This window comes from Canis lupus, chromosome 15, assembly GCF_011100685.1.
Source record: "Canis lupus familiaris isolate Mischka breed German Shepherd chromosome 15, alternate assembly UU_Cfam_GSD_1.0, whole genome shotgun sequence".
Classification (NCBI taxonomy): domain Eukaryota; kingdom Metazoa; phylum Chordata; class Mammalia; order Carnivora; family Canidae; genus Canis; species Canis lupus.
In genome coordinates, this window is record NC_049236.1 from 52310826 (window position 1) to 52329880 (window position 19055).

General features: G+C 37.7%; 1 protein-coding gene and 1 long non-coding RNA gene across 2 annotated transcripts in view; one reads left to right on the forward strand and one right to left on the reverse strand.

The window, feature by feature from the left end:
- The window catches only part of DCHS2 (dachsous cadherin-related 2), a 226643-nt gene that overhangs the window by 38017 nt on the left and 169571 nt on the right, over positions 1-19055 (reverse strand). The window contains exon 13 of the mRNA XM_038559070.1: positions 16259-17116. Coding sequence (XP_038414998.1) covers positions 16259-17116 — 858 coding nt within the window. The remainder of the gene's footprint in view (positions 1-16258; positions 17117-19055) is intronic.
- Positions 10094-11096, forward strand: LOC111090103. The gene is made up of 2 exons (XR_005370911.1): positions 10094-10400; positions 10562-11096. It is a non-coding gene; the product is annotated as an uncharacterized LOC111090103 (long non-coding RNA).

Below are 19055 nucleotides of genomic sequence, written 5' to 3' on the forward strand. Positions count from 1 at the left end.
CCCCCGAAAGAGGAAATAACTGAAGGGCCTTGAATCCTTCTAGGTCTTGGCTTATCATGCACATTTTACTTTATTTATTAAAGATTTTATTTTTAAGTAATATCGACATCCAACATGGGGCTTAAAAAGCACAACCCTGAGATCAAGAGTTGCACACTCCACAAACTGAGCCAGCCAGACACCACAGCTTATTGTGCACATTTTATGTCTGTCTGTCTGTCTGTCTGTATTTGAGAGACAGAGAAAGCACACAAGCTAGGGGAGGGGAAGAGGGAGAAGGAGAGAGAGAATCTCAAGCAGACTCCCACTGAGCATGGAGCCTGATGAGGACCTTGATCTCACAACCCTGAGATCATGACGTAAGTTGAAATCAAGAGTTAGATACCCAACTGACTGAGCCACCCAGGTGCCATGTGCACATTTTAAATAAAAGTCATCTCTGGGCATCTAGAGAAGATTTGCAATTACTGCTCATTTCATACCAAGGTAGAAATGATAAAATGAAAACCAACACTGTACCTCTAATTCCCTTGAACCAAGTGAAACATAAAAACATTTACATTTTCAGCTTTTATGAATTTAAGCCTAACATTGCATGAAAAAGTATAATACATTCAATGTTCTTGTTTTTTTCTTCTTTACAAAAATGCAGTTGAAAAATTAATAATATCTACAGCAGCAGTGAACTATTTAATAGCAGAATTATGCAAAGATTAATGTTATAAAAATCAATATTCATGGAAGTATTTAGGTAAAATAATAATAAAAACATTCTATTCAGAGCTGTTCATGAGTAAGTACTTCTAGAGTTTTACTTCTGTCATATCTAAGCAACAAAAGTATTTTCTTATTGATTATTGACTTCATATTTTTTAAAGCATTCGGATGGTTTTGAATCATCCTGCCACTGAAATGCTGAACATATTTCAGTCATTTAAGAAAGAAAGTTGGGAGTGACATAGCAAGATGGCTGAATAAAGTCCTCATCCTCATCCTCTATAGACACTGAATGAAAAACGATAGTATATGGCTCAAAAAGCCTTTATGAAAACTCCAGACTAGAAGGGAGTGGTATGATATATTCAAAGGGCTGAAAGAAAAAAACCTGCCACCAAGAATACTATATCCAGAAAAACTGCCCTTCAGAGATGGGAAAGAAATAAAGATCTTCTCAGATTAAAAAAAAAAAAAAAAAAAAAAAGCTGAGAGAGTTCATCACCACGAAACCTGTCTGACAAGAAATGCTAAATGTTTCCAGTTGAGAAAGGAGACTATTAACAATGTGAAAGCATATGGAAATATGAAGCTTTCTGGTAAAGGTAAATATATAGACAAATAGCAAACAAATCTCACAACACTGTAATGATGGTATATAAATCACTTTTAATTCTGGTATAAAATTTAAGAGATAAAAGCATAATATAACTATAAAACTATGTGAATAGATAAAAATATAAAAAGATGTAATTTATGAAATCAGTAACATGAAGTGGGAAAGGAACAGATTTTTTAAATGTAATTGAAGCTAAGTTGTTACTAGTTTAAAATAGATTGTTAAAACTATAAGATGTGTTATGTAATCCCCATGGTAACCACAAAGAAAATACCTATGGAAGAAATGCAAAAGGAAATAAGAAGTGTCTCAAAACATGTCACTATGAAAAACCAATGAAACACAAGGGAAGGCAGCAAGAGAAGAAAAGAAGAATAAGATCAGAAACATACAGAAAACAATTTAAAAATGGCAGTAATAAGTCCTTTCTTGTCAGTAATTTTTAAACATGTAAATCAATGAAATTCTCCAATCAAGAATCATGGAATGGGGCAGCTTGGATGGCTCAGCGATTTAGCGCCGCCTTCAGCCCAGGGCCTGATCCTGGAGACCCAGGATTGAGTCCCACATCAGGCTCCCTGCATGGAGCCTGCTTCTCCCTCTGCCTGTGTCTCTGCCAATCTCTCTCTCTCTCTCTCTCTATCTCTGTCTCTGTCTCTCTTGAATAAATAAAATATAAAAAAAAAAGAATCATGGAATGGCTGAATGGATTAAAAAAACCAAGATCCAAGTACAAACTGCCACCAAGAAACTCATGTTAGATATACAGACAGACATAGGTTGCAGGAGGAAAGATGGAAAGAGATATTCCATGCAAATAGTATCCAAGAGACAACAAAGGTGGTTATACTTACATCAGACAAAATAGAGTTTAAGTCAAAAACTGTCATGAGATAAAGACAGAGTTATATAAAAGGTTTTTTTTTTTTTCACCAGGAAAATCAAGAAATTATAAATATATGTGCAACTAACAGCAGAGCATCAAAATATATAAAGAAAACGCTGACAGAATTGAAGGGAGAAATAGATAGTAACACAGTAATAGTAGAAGATTTCAATACCTCACTTTCAATAATGGATAGGTCAACCAGACAAAAGATCAATAAGATAACAGAGAACTTGAATAATATTATAGATTAATTGGACCTAACAGACATACACAGAACCCTCCGCCCAACAAAAGTAGAATACACATTCCCAAGTATATTACACATTCCCATATATATCCTGAAGTGCACATGGAACACTCTACAGGATAGATTACATATTAGGGCACCACACTACTGTTAACAAATTTAATAATATTAAAATCATACCAAGTATCTTTTCTACGATGGAATGAAAGTAGAGATCAATAGCAATGGAAAACTGGAATACTCATAACACATGGAAATTAAATAACACACTCTTAAACAATTAGTAGGCCAAGGAAGAAATCTATAAGGTAATTAGATATTATCTTGAGACAAATGAAACAAAAGCACAACATACCAAACGTGGGCTATAGCAAAAGCAATACTAAGAGGGACTTTTATAGCCATAAATGTCTACATTAAAAAAAGAAGAAAGAGAGGCACCTGGGTGGCTCAGTTGGTTAAGGAACCAACTCTTGATTTTAGCTCAGGTCATGATCTCAAGGTCCTGGGATCGAGCCCCACATCTGGCTCTGTGTTCAACGGGGAGTCTACTTGAGGATTCTCTCTCTCTCTCTCTCCCTCTAGATCTCCCTCCCTCTCTTCTTCCCTCCTTCTCTCTCTCTCTCTGTTAAATAGATCTTTGAAAAAAAAGGAAGAAAAAGAAAGACTGCAAATCAATAACTTAACTTTACACCTCAAGAAACTAAAAAAAGGAACAAACTAAAACCAAAGTTAGCAGAAAGAAAAAAATAATAAATATTAGAACAGAGATAAGTGGAATAGAGAGGAAAAAAACAAGAGGAAAAAAATCAGTAAAACTAAGAATTTTTTTAAATCAGCAAAATTGACAAATTCTTAGCCTCGATAAAAAAGGTAAGAAGCCTCAAATTACAAATATCAGAAATGAAAAAGGAGATACTACAAATGATGCCACAGAAATAAAAAATATCATGAGACTACTACAAACAATGACACACCAACAAATAAGACAACCTAGGAGAAAAGAATACATTTCTGGACACACACATTCTATTAAATCTGAAGAAAGAGAAAAATCTGAATAAATATATAAATGGTAAGGAGATTGAATCAATAATCAAAAACCTTCCCATAAAGAGAACCAGATGGTTTCACTGGTGAAAACCAATCTTTCATTAAAGATTAACACCAATCTTTCTCAAACTCTTCCAAAAATTGAAGACAACACTTGCAAATTTATTTTATAAGGCCAGCATTACTCTGATACCAAAACGAGAGACACCACAAGGAACCTATAATCTAGATGCAAAGATCCTCAATTCAATACTAGTAAACCGTACATTAAAAGGATCGTAAGTCATAACAGTATAGGATTTATTCCTGGGATGCAATGATGGTTCAATGTTTAATGTATGAAATTCAATCAATCAATGCACCTTAACAGAATAAAGTATAAAAATCACCTCAATACATCTCAATACATGCAGAAAAAGAATTTGGCAAAATTCAACACACTCATGATAAACACACTCAGTAAACTAGGAACATAAGGCAATTAGCATACATCATAAATAAAGGCCATAGAAGAAGAGCCCATAGCTCTAACAACCTACTCAACAGTGAGAGCAAAAGGCTTTTCATCCAAGAATAAGGCAAGGATGCCCACTTTCACCACTTCTATGCAGCATAGTACTGAAAGTCCTAGCCAGAGAAATCAGGCTTTGAAATTAAAAGCACCAAAATTGGAAAAAAAAAAAAAGAAATGGATAAAATGATTCTTGTATTTAGTGACATGATCTTATATACATAGAAAATGCTATAGATTACTCACACACACATACACATGGACACACACACACTCACACACTCACACTGCTAGAACTGATAAATGAATCCAGCAAAGTTGTAGAATACAAAATCACCACACAAAAATCAGTTGTGTTTCTATGCACTAACAGTGCATGATCTAGAAAAGAAATTAGGAAAACAATCCCATTTACAGTAGCATGGAAAAAAATTAAGATAAACTTAATCAAGGAAGTGAAATGGAAAAATATTGTGTTCATGGAGTAGAAGACTCACTATTATTGAAATGTTCACACCACCCAAAACAATCTATAGAATCAGTGCAATCCATATCAAAATCCCAAGGCATTTTTTTTTCCAAGGCATTTTTTACAGAAATAGAAAAAAAACTTTTAAAACTCATATGGAATCTTAAATGACTCTAACAGCCAAAACAATCCTAAGGAAAAGAAAGCTGGAGGCTTCACACTTACTAACTTCAACAGTACAGACTTACAGTAATCAAAACAATCTTGGTATTAAGATATTTAGAGACCAATGGAACAGAATAGAGATTCCAGAAAAAAACCATCATGCATATTTTCAAATGATCTTGGCAAAGGTGCCAATGCTACACAGTGGGGATAGGTTAGTCTCTTTAACAAATTGTATTGTATATCCACATTCAAAAGAATGTATTTGGACTTTTACTTTACCACATATTCAAAAATTAAGTCAAAATGGATTAAAGACCTAAATGTAAGACATGAAACTGTAAATATCCTAGAAGAGAAGTTTCAGGGGGAAAGCTTCATGACCTTGGATTTGGCAATAATTTATTGGATATCACAGTAAAAATACAGGTAGCAAAAGCAAAAAAACAGATGAATGGGACTACATCAAAATGAAAAGTTTCCACACAATAAAACAAACCATCAACAGAGTGAAAAGTCAACCTATGAAAAGGGGGTTTTCAACCTATGAAAAGAAAACCTATGAAAAATATTTGCAAACTGTGCATGTGATAATGAATTAATCTACAAAATACACAAGGTACTCCTACAACTCAAGAGCAAAAAAAATTTTTTTAATGAACAAAGGACTTGAATAGACATTCCCCCAAAGAAAACAAAAAAAAATGACCAACAGGTTTTTAAAAAGATGCTTAACATCACTCATCATCAGGTAAATGCAAATCAAAACCACAATGAGGTATCACTTCACATCAGTTAGGATGGCCACTATAAAAGAAAAATAAAAACAAGAAAATAACAAGTATTGGTAAAGATATGAAGAAATTGGAATCTTTGGACACTGTTGGTAGGTGTTACAAAATGATGTACCCAGTATGGAACACAATATAAAAGTTCCTCTAAAAATTAAAATTAGAGCTGTCATATGATCCAGAAATCCCACTGGGTATATATCCAGAGAACTGAAAATAGGCTCTCAAAGAGATGTCAGCACATCCATGTTCACTGCAATATTTCTTATAATAGCCAAGAGATAGCAATAACCTAAATGTCCTTTGATGGATGGATGAGTGGATAAAGAAATGTGGTATACACATATAGTAAAGTATTATTCAGTCTTTAAAAAGAAGGAAATCCTGGGGTGCCTGAGTGGCTCAGTTGGTAAAGCATCCTACTTTTGATTTTGGCTCAGGTCATGATCTCAGAGTCTTGGGCTTTGCCCTCAGCCAGGAGTCTGCTTGAGATTCTCTCTCTCTCTCTCCCTCTATCCCTCCCCCACCTCCTCCAATCCAGGTCATGCACCCTCTTTTTCTCAAATAAATAAATATTTTTTTAAAATAAGGAAATCCTGTTATAGGCGCTGATTAACCTTGATTTCATCAATAACTCAGTTACAAAAAGACAATACTTCATTACTCCACTTATATGAGGTATCTAAAGTAGCCCTACACTTAGAAGCAGAAAGTAGAATGGCGATTGAGGGGGCTGGAGGAAGAGGAAAGATCTGTCGTTCAGTGAGTATAGAGTTTTAGTTTTGAAAGATGAAAATGCTCTAGAAATCCATTGCACAACGATGAAGTTATCACTTCTGTACAGTGCACTTAAAAATGGCTACTTATGATGGTAAATCTTGTTATGAATTTCTTACCACAATGAATAAAAGGAAGAAAAGTTGATTTTTTTCCCGTCCCACCTTCCCATCATCAAAAAATGACGGAACATATGTTACTAAAGCTTTCCAAACAATTCACCCCTGAGATGAGACAAAGCATGGAAAATCTCAAAATAAATAATTTTCCATAATCTGTGAACAGATGAAAACCATGTTTTAAAACGTAAATGGTTTGCAATCTTGAACACATTTGCTTTTGCGAACACCTGAGGAAATAATAGAGGAAGCTACACAAAGTGCTTATTGACCTTTCGTGAGCTTTAGGAAAAGAGAGATGTGGAAGAAAGCCAGCAGAGAATTAATACATGAAATGAGAAGTAAACAAAATTAAGTCTGAAAGTATTTTTAATGGGATTACAGGGATCCCTGGGTGGCGCAGCGGTTTAGGCGCCTGCCTTTGGCCCAGGGCGCGATCCTGGAGACCCGGGATCGAATCCCACGTCGGGCTCCCGGTGCATGGAGCCTGCTTCTCCCTCTGCCTGTGTCTCTGTCTCATTCTCTCTCTCTCTCTATGACTATCATAAATAAAAATTAAAAAAAAAAATTAATGGGATTACAGATTTTAGTGGCCAAATATTTTAAAAGAAGGATTATCTATAAATGGATTCAATCGTTTGAAATTCACTCATAGCAACTCAGGGATAGGTGGGTGCTGAAGTGATCCCTTGACGTTCCTACAACCTCTCTAATTCTGTGCTTTACAGAAGATTTTATTTATTTAAAGCATGAGCTTGAGAGTTTTCAGTGTTGCTTCAATATTGGATCAGACTCCAAATCTTGTCTGTGGACCCGATGCTGCTAAATCTCCCCTAATTTGCCAGTGATTCCCTGTCTAGTCTGCATCCCTAGGTTGCTGACCAGACTTCAAATTCCCATCATTTTCAAGGGCTATCCTTTTTCTCCTTTGCAGCTCCCAAGCCAGCCTGAATCCAGAGCCTGCACATGTCCAGAAAGAAAGGTTGCACAATTTTTCCAAACAAATGATTCTCGACTTTGGTTGTTAGATACCCAGCATATTTCCAATTACTTCAAGAAACAACGCAAATGCCTCAAAAAAAAAATCTTAAAAATATGCTTTACTTAGATTAAAGAAATGCCTTTTAAGATGTTTTTAGCTGCCACATAATGATTACTCTAATAAACTATTTTAATGATTCCATTTGATTGTCATAGCTTTAGGGAGATGTATTGCTGACCTTAAAATACATGAATCCGAAACCAGGGTTCAACATCCAGAAATGATAGATGCTAATTGAAAACAAAAAGGAAAGAAAGGAAATTCTGATATTTCTAAGTGTTTTATTCTGGTTTGTACTCAAATATAAATGACGTATCTTGGTAAACCTCACAGTGCTATAATCACAAATATCCAAATCTCTTCCAGCTTTCAAAAACAAAACAAAATGCCCCTCTGATCCTCAGGGCTCCTCAAGCTATTGGCACGTTCCTTTGTCACCCTTCATGGCCAAGCCTTGTGAAAACAGACTGAACTCGCCACCCCCACTTTGCTCTACATTTCACTGTATTTTGGCTTCTAAAATAAAGTTCTAGACACTTCATTCTCCCTACTGTTTACCATCCTCTCCAAAGTTGCTAAATTCTATTTGGCTGCACACAGTTTCTGTAAGCAGCCACAGATGACTCTGGAGTGCATTTAGGTGGTCTCAGCTCTTGGTCTCTCTTCTTGGCCAAATCCTGAACGGTTTCACCAAAGCAAACTTATTTTTCAGAGCTTCCTTTCTGGACTCTCCCACCTTCTTATGTTGCCAATTGTGTCATTTTCTCTTACTGTCTTGTCCTTTATATTTGATGCATGGACTTATCTTTTCAGACAGGCCTTCCTTTTTACTGTGTTCTCACCTCCTTATACCGAGGTGGCATCCTCAGATCATCTCAGGCAATACTCCTCAGTTCCATGGATGAGAGGTTCTTTGAGCGCTGGGTGACAGCCCACCACCTCATGCACTTCTGCTTTGGGAACAGACCTCCAACTGAGCTAGTTGTCACCTTTTAGACCTTATCTTACCTAATCTCTGCTGCAAATCAGAAGTTGTTGGCCACTTCCTGCTTCTTAAATGTGTCACTTTCCTGCTCCCCTACCACAACCCTCCAAGGAATTGTCACGGGTGCACATGCTAGCCCATCCACCTCAGTCTCCTTGGCAGATGCATTACTTCAACCTCTGTAAGATATTATCATTACTTTGGATTTCTTCCAGGCCCTCTCTCCACCCCTACCCTTGGCTTGCATGCATAATTACATGGGAGTTTTTACCAATTCACAATGTCTGGTGTATCTTCAAGAATCTCATTTAATTGCTTGGGGCTAGGGATGTCTGGGTAGCAGTAATTTTTAAAAGCTCCCCAGGTATCTCTACATGTGGATTACCATAGTACCCTCCTAACTCAGATCTCTCCCCAGCTTTCACAAGACATCCAAAGTCAGCTGTTTTATCACTTTTTTGGTAATTTAGAGGCCATTAACATTGCACTAAAAAGCTCATGAGAGCCTCTTCAACTGTTTAGGATTAAAAAACAATTTTCTGATTATGAGCTTGGCTTCCTGTGTCCTTTCTCCTAGAAAGAGAGACCAAGTTATCCTGGCATGATCATCGTCATCCACATGGCAATCAAAAACTGACATTCTGATCTACACATCAGTCTCCTTTATATTGGTTAGTAAGTCCAAATCCTGGGAGAAGAACTCCTCAGTTTGTTAATAAGATAAGGCCTTGAGCCTATAATGGCTGAGGCCCAGATATGAGACTGGGGTTAATATGCAAAGATGAAAGCTGGCTTATGAGGTGTTTATCTTTTTTTTAATTAAAAAAAATTTAAAGATTTTATTTATTTATTTATTTATTTGATAGGGAAAGAGAGAGAGCAAGCACAAGCAGGGGGAGCAGCAGAGGGAAAGGGGAAAGCAGCGCCCTCCCCCCCAACTGAGCAGGGAGCCCAACATGGCCTTGATCCCAGGACCCTGAGATCACAACGTGAGCCAGAGGCAGACACTTAACTGAGCCATCAGCACTCCTTCTTTTTTAAAAAGATTTATTTTTATTTATTTGAGAGAGACAGACAGAGGGAAGTAGGGGGAGGGAGAGAATCTCAAGCAGACTCCCCCCTGAGCATGGACCTCAAGACTGGGCCTGACTTGGCGGCTCAATCTCATGACCCTGAGATTATGACCTGAGCCAAAAACAAGAGCTGAGGCTTAACCAACTGGGACACCCAAGTGCTCTGAGATGTTTATCTTCTTCTGAGCCGGCTGACCCTGCCTAAGGCAGTCTTCTCTATCTCCTCCAAAGCTATCTTAGTCTTAGGTAAGGTGATGAAATTCCATACTGTTTGGAAACGGTTAGATAGCATTCATTCCAATGAGTTTCATTCCACATAGAAGACTGGCCTTAAATAAAATAATGAAAAAGGGATGACAGGGAATAATTGCTTCTCTCTTTTTTTTTTTTTTCATGATCATAAAAATGTATATGTTGGGGCCTGTCCCAAAGTCATTGATAACATAGATTATGGGAACTCTTCTAAAATTATGAGAATTTTGTCACCTTGGAAAGTCTAATTGTTATCTTGTTTGGAGAGAGAATGGAGCAGAATGGAATGGTAGGGCTTTAAAAAATTCTAAGTATTTTACCATTGTTACAGAATTGTTGTGTAATAACTGGTTGCTCTGGTAAGAATTTACACTTGGTGAAATTTAGAGAATTCTATAAAGGATTTGAGACAGAAGGAGGATAGCCATAAAAAGAATAAAAAAAATGACTAGCATATTCTATGACTTCATTTAATCCTTACAGGAGCCCTGCGAGGAAATCCTTATCCCCTCCACTTTTAGGAGGAGAAAGAGAGCTCCTATACTGTGAGTGTGACCCATGTAGCTACACTAACTTCCATCACACCATACTCTACATATATGTGCCCAGCTTACCAAGAGTAAGAGCTAAAATTTAATGGATCAATTGCCAAAAGGCTAGAAGAAGGGGCTGTCCTCTGAACCATCAGAATCAGGTTTGTTTATGATACAAAATTAAATATAGATAATTGACTACTTAGAATGCCCCTATGGATCATCATGTTTTAATTTTATCTCAAGCTCTTTAAGGTCTGAGTTTTTAACTTTTAATCACAGTATCAATACAATTCATAATTTCATTTTCTTCCCCTCTTAGCCACTACAGGAAATGCACGAAGTTGTGAATTGTCCACACTGGGAATCGTGACCTCAGGATACCCAAAGCACTGGGAGTGAAACAAGAAATAAATGCTGGCTTCTGGAAGGTTCATTTAAATTACTTAATGGATTGAAACAAGCAAGTGGTTGATTTTTCACTTCAAAAAATTCAGGACAGTTAGATTTCTCCTCATCTGGGTTGAAGAGGAACAATGGCAAGAGTAAAAAGAGGGGAATCACTTGGATTTCAACTCTTTCTTTCATGTTGCTATACGGGCAGCCTCTCTCTTACAGACAAATGGTATCCTGGAGAGTGACTCTTTCTTTAAGTGCACATATCATGACCAACTCTTAAAGAAACTTTACCTATGAAGGATCTGCTTTTCAAATGGAAACTATGTACTGAACTATATATTATTTTAAGCAGTTGATGTTAAATTTAATGTTGTTAGTAGATGAAGGCAATGTTAACCAAAATTCAAACCTGTGGGCTTTCCAAGAAAGAAACGTTAAATAAATATAAATACATTAGAGTCATTTGTTTCAACTTTTTGAAAGATTTTATTTTATTTTTTAAGATTTTATTTATTTGTTAGTATTAGAGATAGAGAGAGGGAGAAGGAGAAGCAGAGAGCCCTACATGGAGCTCAATCTCAGGACCCCAGGATCATGACCTGAGCCGAAGGCAGATGCTTAACTGACTGAGCCACCCAGGTGTCCCTTAGCTTTTTATTTTCTTAAAAGAATATTTAAATGTAAAAATTAGTTTAGGATGATGAAAATTTATGATAAAAAATAATTCATTCAGGATGTCAAGTGATACCCACTGATAGGATCTGAATAACCCACAGAAAATTTAAACTTCCAATAGGCACATATTTTTAAATTTGAAAATAAAATTAAAAATTGAACACATATTTGGGAGGAAATAATGCTGGAAGCTATAAAACATTATTTATTAATTAATTTATATCAAGGCCACACTAGCACTAATCAACGGATTTACAGTCTTTTAAAACCACTGGAATTCAAAAGCAAAAAGAAAAAAAACACCTTCTGGTGCCTATGATATGATCCAACAGTCTGAACTGAATTTAGGTCCAGGCAAAGCTCTGGTCAGCTTGAAATGTCAATCAATATGTTGTGCACCTTGTCACTGTTATTCACAGCAGCTTAGGAAATCCAAGTGTAGGTTAGTTGTATCTAATCAAATTCAATAGTTCCCTTTTTTTTAAAGATTTATTTATTTATTTATTTATTTATTTATTTATTTATTTATTTATTTATTTATGATAGAGAGAGAGAGAGAGGCAGAAACACAGGCAGAGGGAGAAGCAGGCTCCATGCCGGGAGCCCGATGCAGGACTCGATCCCGGGACTCCAGGATCGTGCCCTGGGCCAAAGGCAGGCACCAAACTGCTGAGCCACCCAGGGATCCCCAATTCAATGGTTTCTTAACTGTCATCTTTTCCTTTTCTCTTTCTCCTTCCTATTCTATGGGTAATGTTTAGCTCCTTTCTCAATTTAGACTTTATGTCCTTTACACATGTCACAGTGTAGGTCCCAACCATTGTTTCAGTCGTCTTGATATGTATACCTACCTGAATGTTTATGGATTCCATATGCTTGTGGTACTGCCAGCAGTATTTCTAGTCGTCTTTATGAGCAAGATTTAATAAATTGATTTTTTGGAGTGTTAAGGTCTATTAAGATAACAGTCAAATTTAATTCAATAATTCTAAATACAAGAGGACTAAGAAGAACAATTCTGATCAGAGGTCAAAGAAAACACAATGGTGTGGACAGCTGGATGAAGGCTTCCCATCCATTTATTCATTAGCTTTTCTGATTTAATCTCAAATAGGAGGCCCATCATCAGAGGTAAGAAAGTAATTTGGTCCTCACTGTCTCCAGCCCTAACTTTTATCTCGGACTCGTTACTCTTAACCTTACTGACTAATCCCGATTGTGATGGCTGCGAGTGGACTGAAGGTGTACAGATTTGAGGTGATGCTGCCCAAGTGGTGGGCAATAGGCTAGAGTCAAGGTAGTCCTCTGCCAAATGGCTGCCTCCTATCAACAGGGTGAACCTGTGACCTACAAATGAATGGCACGTAGCAAAAACAAAAACAGGTGCAAATCTTGTACTCCCATGGCAGTTGTTATTAGTGTTATTTTAATTCAGTCCTGAATTCAACCACAAATAGACTTACTAATCCATAACTTTTTTTTTTTACTAATCCATAACTTGATTTCGTATTGAAATGTTTTCTGTGGGGTGCCTTAGATATTGACTTATATTTAGGTTTAATTCTGCAAACAAACTGATCCCGGGTGAGTTGAGAAAGAATATTCTAACAATTAGGGAAAGCCCAGGCACATTACTTAGTATTTAGAAATTTCATTCACTAATGTCAAAAAGTGTGATAACAGTGATGACTTCCCATGCTGATTTTTTTGAGGAATAATATATGTAATCCCTATTACTCTGGAGAATTTATATTGGATGTGAATGTGTACTAGTAGTGGTCAGAAAGCCCTATTATGTGAAGGACAACCAAATGAATTAAAGAGAAAACTACTTGAGTAAAACCTAAAGTGCCCCCAGTGGTTGGCGAGGCCCCACATGATCTGTGAGTCCTTTTACTTCCTTTCCTATTATTCTTGCCTTTGCTTACTCTGTCCCAGCCACACATCCTCTTTGCTGTTGTTTGAACAAACCAGGCAGGCTCCCACCACTTTTTTCCTTTTTTTTTTCTGAAATCCTCTACCCCCCAAAATACTGTCTCCTCTCTCTAGGTCTTTGCTCAAATGTGCCTGCTCCACGATGCCCACCTTTACCTACTATTTAAAACTGAAATCTGTCCCCTACTCCAGCTCCCAAGTCCCTCTTAACTTTGCTCTGCATTTTTTTTATTTGATAGCTCTTATCACCATCTAAATATAGTTATTTATTATGTTCATTGACACTGTCCCTCTATTCCTGCTAGACTGTAAGCCTCACGGGTGCCTGGGTGGCTTGGTGGCTTAAGCATCTTAAGCATCTGCCTTCGGATCAGGTCATGATCTTGGGGTCCTGGGATCAAACCCAGGTCTGTGCCCTGCTCAGTGGGGAGCTGCTGCTTCCTCTCCCTCTCCTGCTCCCCCTGCTTGTGCCTTCTCTCTCTCTCTCTCTCTCTCTCTCTCTCAAATACATAAATAAAATCTTTGAGGGAAAAAAAAAAGAATGTAAGCTTCACAAGGACAAATTCGTGAATATAGCCCAGGAGACAGTACCTGGCACTTAATACTAATTAAAAAATATATATATGTGCAAGGAGCAAATAAAATATCTGAAAAGCAACTGTGTAGAGCAGTGGAGTGCTCCAGAAGGCAGAACTAGATTCATGGATAGACAGAAAAGAAGCAGAGCTGGGCCTCCAACATATGAATGACTTTCCAAGTAAGATTTTCCAACTTTGCCCTGCAGTCAAATCCTCAGTGGAGCTTGTTAAAAACAGTCCCTGGCCCCAGACCTAATGAGGCAGGCAGAAACTTCCCCGGGTGGGTTACAGATCATTAGTTTCACACCCAATTTCAAGAACCACCCTTCTAAGTGCTCAGTCACCAAAATATTCAAGTAGAGACGATAAGACCACATGTCAAGGATGTTTAGAGAAATCTTCATATTTGTACTGCAGAGGAAGGCTGGGCTCAAAGGTTCTGTAATTTTATCAGATCAATTTCAAGATTGATTAATATATTGTATTTTGTGTTATATTATTTAGAAACTGTTTACTTTCCATCAGGTTCTGCTCTGGTGTTGGAATGTGTGCATCTTAAGAGTAATAGAAATACACCCCGAGGAGTATATTTTATTGTTAAACATTCACTGCTTATGTGGAAGTCTCGTTACACATAAGAATAGAAGTTGGAAGTCACTATTATTTCATTTGATGCAGATAACTGCAATTTACTCTTAATTATGTTTAGAATCAATAAGAGGCCTTCTGAGGAAGTGACCTATGGGATAACCATAATTCTGAAAAGGGTCAAAAGTCAAGTTAATAATGTGTAACTGAGGGACGCCTGGGTGGCTCGGTGGTTGAGCATCTGCCTTTGACTCTGGGTGTGACCCTGGAGTCCCAGGATCGAGTCCTGCGTTGGGATCCCTGCAGGGAGCCTGCTTCTCCCTCTGCCTATGCGTCTCTGCCTCTCTCTCCCTCTCTCTGTCCCTCATGAATAAATAAAATCTTAAAAAAAAATGTAACTGAAAACAACCCTAATTTAATATTCAATATTAAACTGAATATTCTTTTTTCATAGAGAAAGCAGTATGAAATGTGTAACAGGTATTTTCACTATGAAATTAGTAAGTCGATTTCAGAAAATGCAGGTTGTCTTTTAAGTAACAACTTGTGTAGGTATGGATAAAGTGAGATTGAATCCTGATGAAAGACAAAATGCAAACAAAAAAATGCCACGAGCAGGTGCACAGCACACAGCACACCTTTAGCAACCAAACTCCTCCTCTTTGTGCTTTGCCTACTTGGTGGAAAGAATCAGTAGATTCCTGTCTCCACTCTCTATTTAGATATAATTACCCTGGTCAAATGTCTTTCAATTTACAAGTATCTACACGGGAGGGTTTTTTTTTTTTTTTTCCCACATTGCGTTGGAAAGATAATTAAAATTAGTTTTTATTTACGTTTCCCATTATGGCATAAATGTAAGGAAATAATTGGAAAATAATTTAGTGTTACTAGGAAAAACAGTTACTGTTCACAGAAGTCTGGTCTGAGCTGTGCTGAATTCTTTGGGGATCAGATATTACTGCACTGTTTGAAAGCCACTGCTGACTGTATCAAAATGAATGATAATAGTACTAGTAGTTTCTATTTACTACATGTTCACTATGTGTCAGATACTGTTTTAAGTGCTTTACATGAACCAGCTTATTCAGGCTTCAGAACCTAGTGAGGTAGGCATGATTCTTATTCCTAATTTATGGATTAGGAAACTGAGGCTCAGAGGATGCAGCTGCCCAAGGAGGAACAGTGGCTGAATTTAGATTTAAACTCGGGCAGAGGGGATCCCTGGGTGGCTCAGTGGTTTGGCGCCTGCCTCTGGCCCAGGGCGTGATCTTGGAGTCCCGGGATCAAGTCCCACATCAGGCTCCCTGCATGGAGGCTGCTTCTCCCTCTGCCTGTGTCTCTGCCTCTCTCTTTCTGTGTCTCTCATGAATAAATAAATAAAATCTCTTTAAAAAAATAAAAAATAAAAAAGATAATAAATAAACTCTGGCAGAGCCCAAGCATTTAACCACAACCTACCTCCTCTTTTATTGTATTGCTAAGAAAGTACTTTAGGAAATATACACTTGTTAAGGAATTCAGATACATTTAAATAAAAAGAATTTTTTTTAATTGTAAGCCTAAATTAACTGAAACTTCAAAAGCCCTAAATGATTTATTTTTCAGTATTTTTACTCTTTGTTGTCTATAAAGGTGTGTGTGTGTATGTGTGTGTGTGTGTTTCACTGTATTTGAAGGTACCGTGCTAATACTGTACTATGGATGAACATCAGCATATCAAAAATTGGCTGAACTCAGAAACTGGCAACTTAATCTCCAACAGCACTCCTGTTGTATAATTGTTAGTTTTAAGCATTTTGCCAAATCAGGTACAACATACAAAGACTTGAGGGGACACTCACCTGCATCACAATTTTCGGTCACAGTCCCTGTATATAGAGGGTGATTGAAGGAAATCTTGACATCTTCTCCTTCCATGTGAACGACCAAGAGGCCAGTGGCTGTCCTAGCTGGGACCCCCTGGTCCCTAACTTTTAACTGCAGCCAGATCGGAAAATATTCTGAAGATGTGTGGTGCTGAAGTTGAACTTCTCCTGTATACTTATCAATAGAAAACATTGACTGGGTCTCTGCAAAACTAAAAACAACAGTTCCATTGGGTCCCAAGTCTGGGTCACTGGCTGTCAGGACAGCAGTTGTCTGGTTAGTAGGTGCCTGGGGGGCAAGAAAAATTTCAAAGGGGTTCTGCTCCCAAACTGGATCATTGTCATTAACATCCGTGACATGTACTTTTATAATTACTGTGGTGCTTCTAGAGCCTTGGACACTACAGTCTCTGGCCACAGCCCTAAATGTGTGCTGAGATCTGGCTTCTCTGTCCAGGGTGTGGCAGGTTCTCAAAGCACCTGTCACAGGATCAATGGTGAATGCACCAGAAGCCTCATCCACTAGAAAATACTCAGTTTGTCCATTCAGACCTTCATCCCTGTCCACAGCAGACAGCATAAGAACCACTGTTCCCACCTGGGCATCTTCTCTCACGGAGGCCTGGTAAAGCAGAGTGGGGAAGGAAGGGCCATGGTCATTGTCATCCAAAACTCTAACCTGCAACTGCACTAGAGAGCTCCTTGGTGGATCCCCCAGGTCAGAGCACAAGATGACTAGGGTAAAATTGCTGACTTGCTCCCGGTCCAAAGCTCGAGTGGTTGAGAGTTCTCCTGATGTTTCATTAATAGCAAAGTATTCATCGGTATTTCCATCTGTTAAAGAAAATAAATTCAAACTCAAATTTCATTTGAATTGAAGAAGTAGTAACCCTCTGCTAGGTATATATACTTATACATATGATTCATATATATGCGTATATATGATATATATCAGTCATACATATGATGAAACATATATATAAGCATATATATATAATCCTATATATATATATAGGATTCATTCATCAACAAATAATCTGTTTCATGATTATTACATCCAGCATTTTTATAACTATTGAGGATATAACAGTGGACATGATAAAGGCCTTGCCCTCATGAAGCTTCTATTATCAGGGGATACACAAAATAATATAATTCAATATCTATCTTAATTCAAATAATTAGAACACTTGCTTAGACTGATTTGCAGCAGTATGGATTTTTGTGAATGTATTCACAACTTTTTATTTTCATATATTTTCCTCTTGAATGACTAAAATGTTTGTTTTATTTGAAATAAAACAATACCAGATGGGATAAGAAACAGGATATCATGTCCGTTTTTAGATATCAATAACAAATGAACAGATTCATAGTAGTAATGTGGACACATTGATTCTCTTCTACATTCCCATGAACCTTGTGCATGAATCATGACACTTCTGTAAGAGATAGGAGAATTTTTGTCTATTTCTTCTCCAACATAAGGAAGGATGATATGTTTATTCTTCTCTGTATTCTCCAAAAAAATCTTCCCTTTCCTATTGCCCATGTACCAAGCAGAATTAAATTTAAGCCTGAACACAGAGACAAAACAAACAAACAAACAAACAAAACATTCAAAGGCATTTTAAAGTCATCCTAAAAATTAGGAGAAATACAGTTCAGTGACTTGCTGGCAACGTCTTGGATGAGGGGCATATTCTTGGATGAGATGCACCATTCCAAACAGAGTGGGAATGGTGCGTCTGCCAGGGGCATAAGGGGAAAGAAGAAGAACAGCATTCAAGAAAACAACAGCAGAAGTAGGGTTGGAGGCTGAGGAGAAGCACTTGCATTTGTATTCTGTTCATAAAACACAACTAATTTGTACCAAATATAGGGGTGATCAGTTAAATCTACATTTCTGTGGCATTTGTAGTTGATAAAATGATGCATTCACTCAGCAAACATTTAAGGAGAACTTGTCACATGCCAAGTATGTGCTGGGTGCTGGGAATGCGAGGGCAGTAAGGCATGATCCCAGTGTGCAAGAATTTACAGTCCAGAAAGAACCTGGGTCAGTATTGAGTCAGTACTGGGACATTAAAGTGAAAATCATATGCACAGGGCACCCAGCAGCACAGAGGAAGGGTGCACAGTCCTGTGTGAGGATGGGCAGGAATGTTTATTACAAAAAGTGACATCAGAACTGGTTTCTAAAGCAGAGGAAGCCTGGCTAAGAGTTTTGGAAAGTGTGTTCTATGCAGAGGGGAGAGCCTGAGGGAAGTCTTAGGACTATGGGAACTAAAGGCTGCAAATGTTTTCATGTAGCTAGAACACAGGGTCTCCTGGGGATTTGTGTGCAGAGGATAGGGAGACGGTCAGGCGGAAAGACTCAGATTTAGTAGATAAGCAGGGGGCTAAGTCATGAAGCACCCTGTGTACACTGCTGAAGAGTCTACCTCGACATCCATAGGGAGCTCCTGAAGGATTTGAGAAGGGAAAGGGTCATGAGTCACATTTCTGCTTTTGGAAGGGAGCTGGACAGCAATGACAAAGCTGGGTTAGAACATAGGAAAGTTAGGGGGCTATTGCCGTACTCTGCTTGAGCAGCCGGGAGGTTCTAAATGAATACGTGCATAGAGGAAGTGGACACATCCCGAAGATATTAAGGACAAAAGTAAGGAGTAAGGGATGAAGGATTCATGATGAGGCTTGAGTGAAAGAGTGAAGTTGTGTTTAAAATGAGATCAGAGTACCCTTGGGGTCATATGAAGTTTTCTAAGAAGTA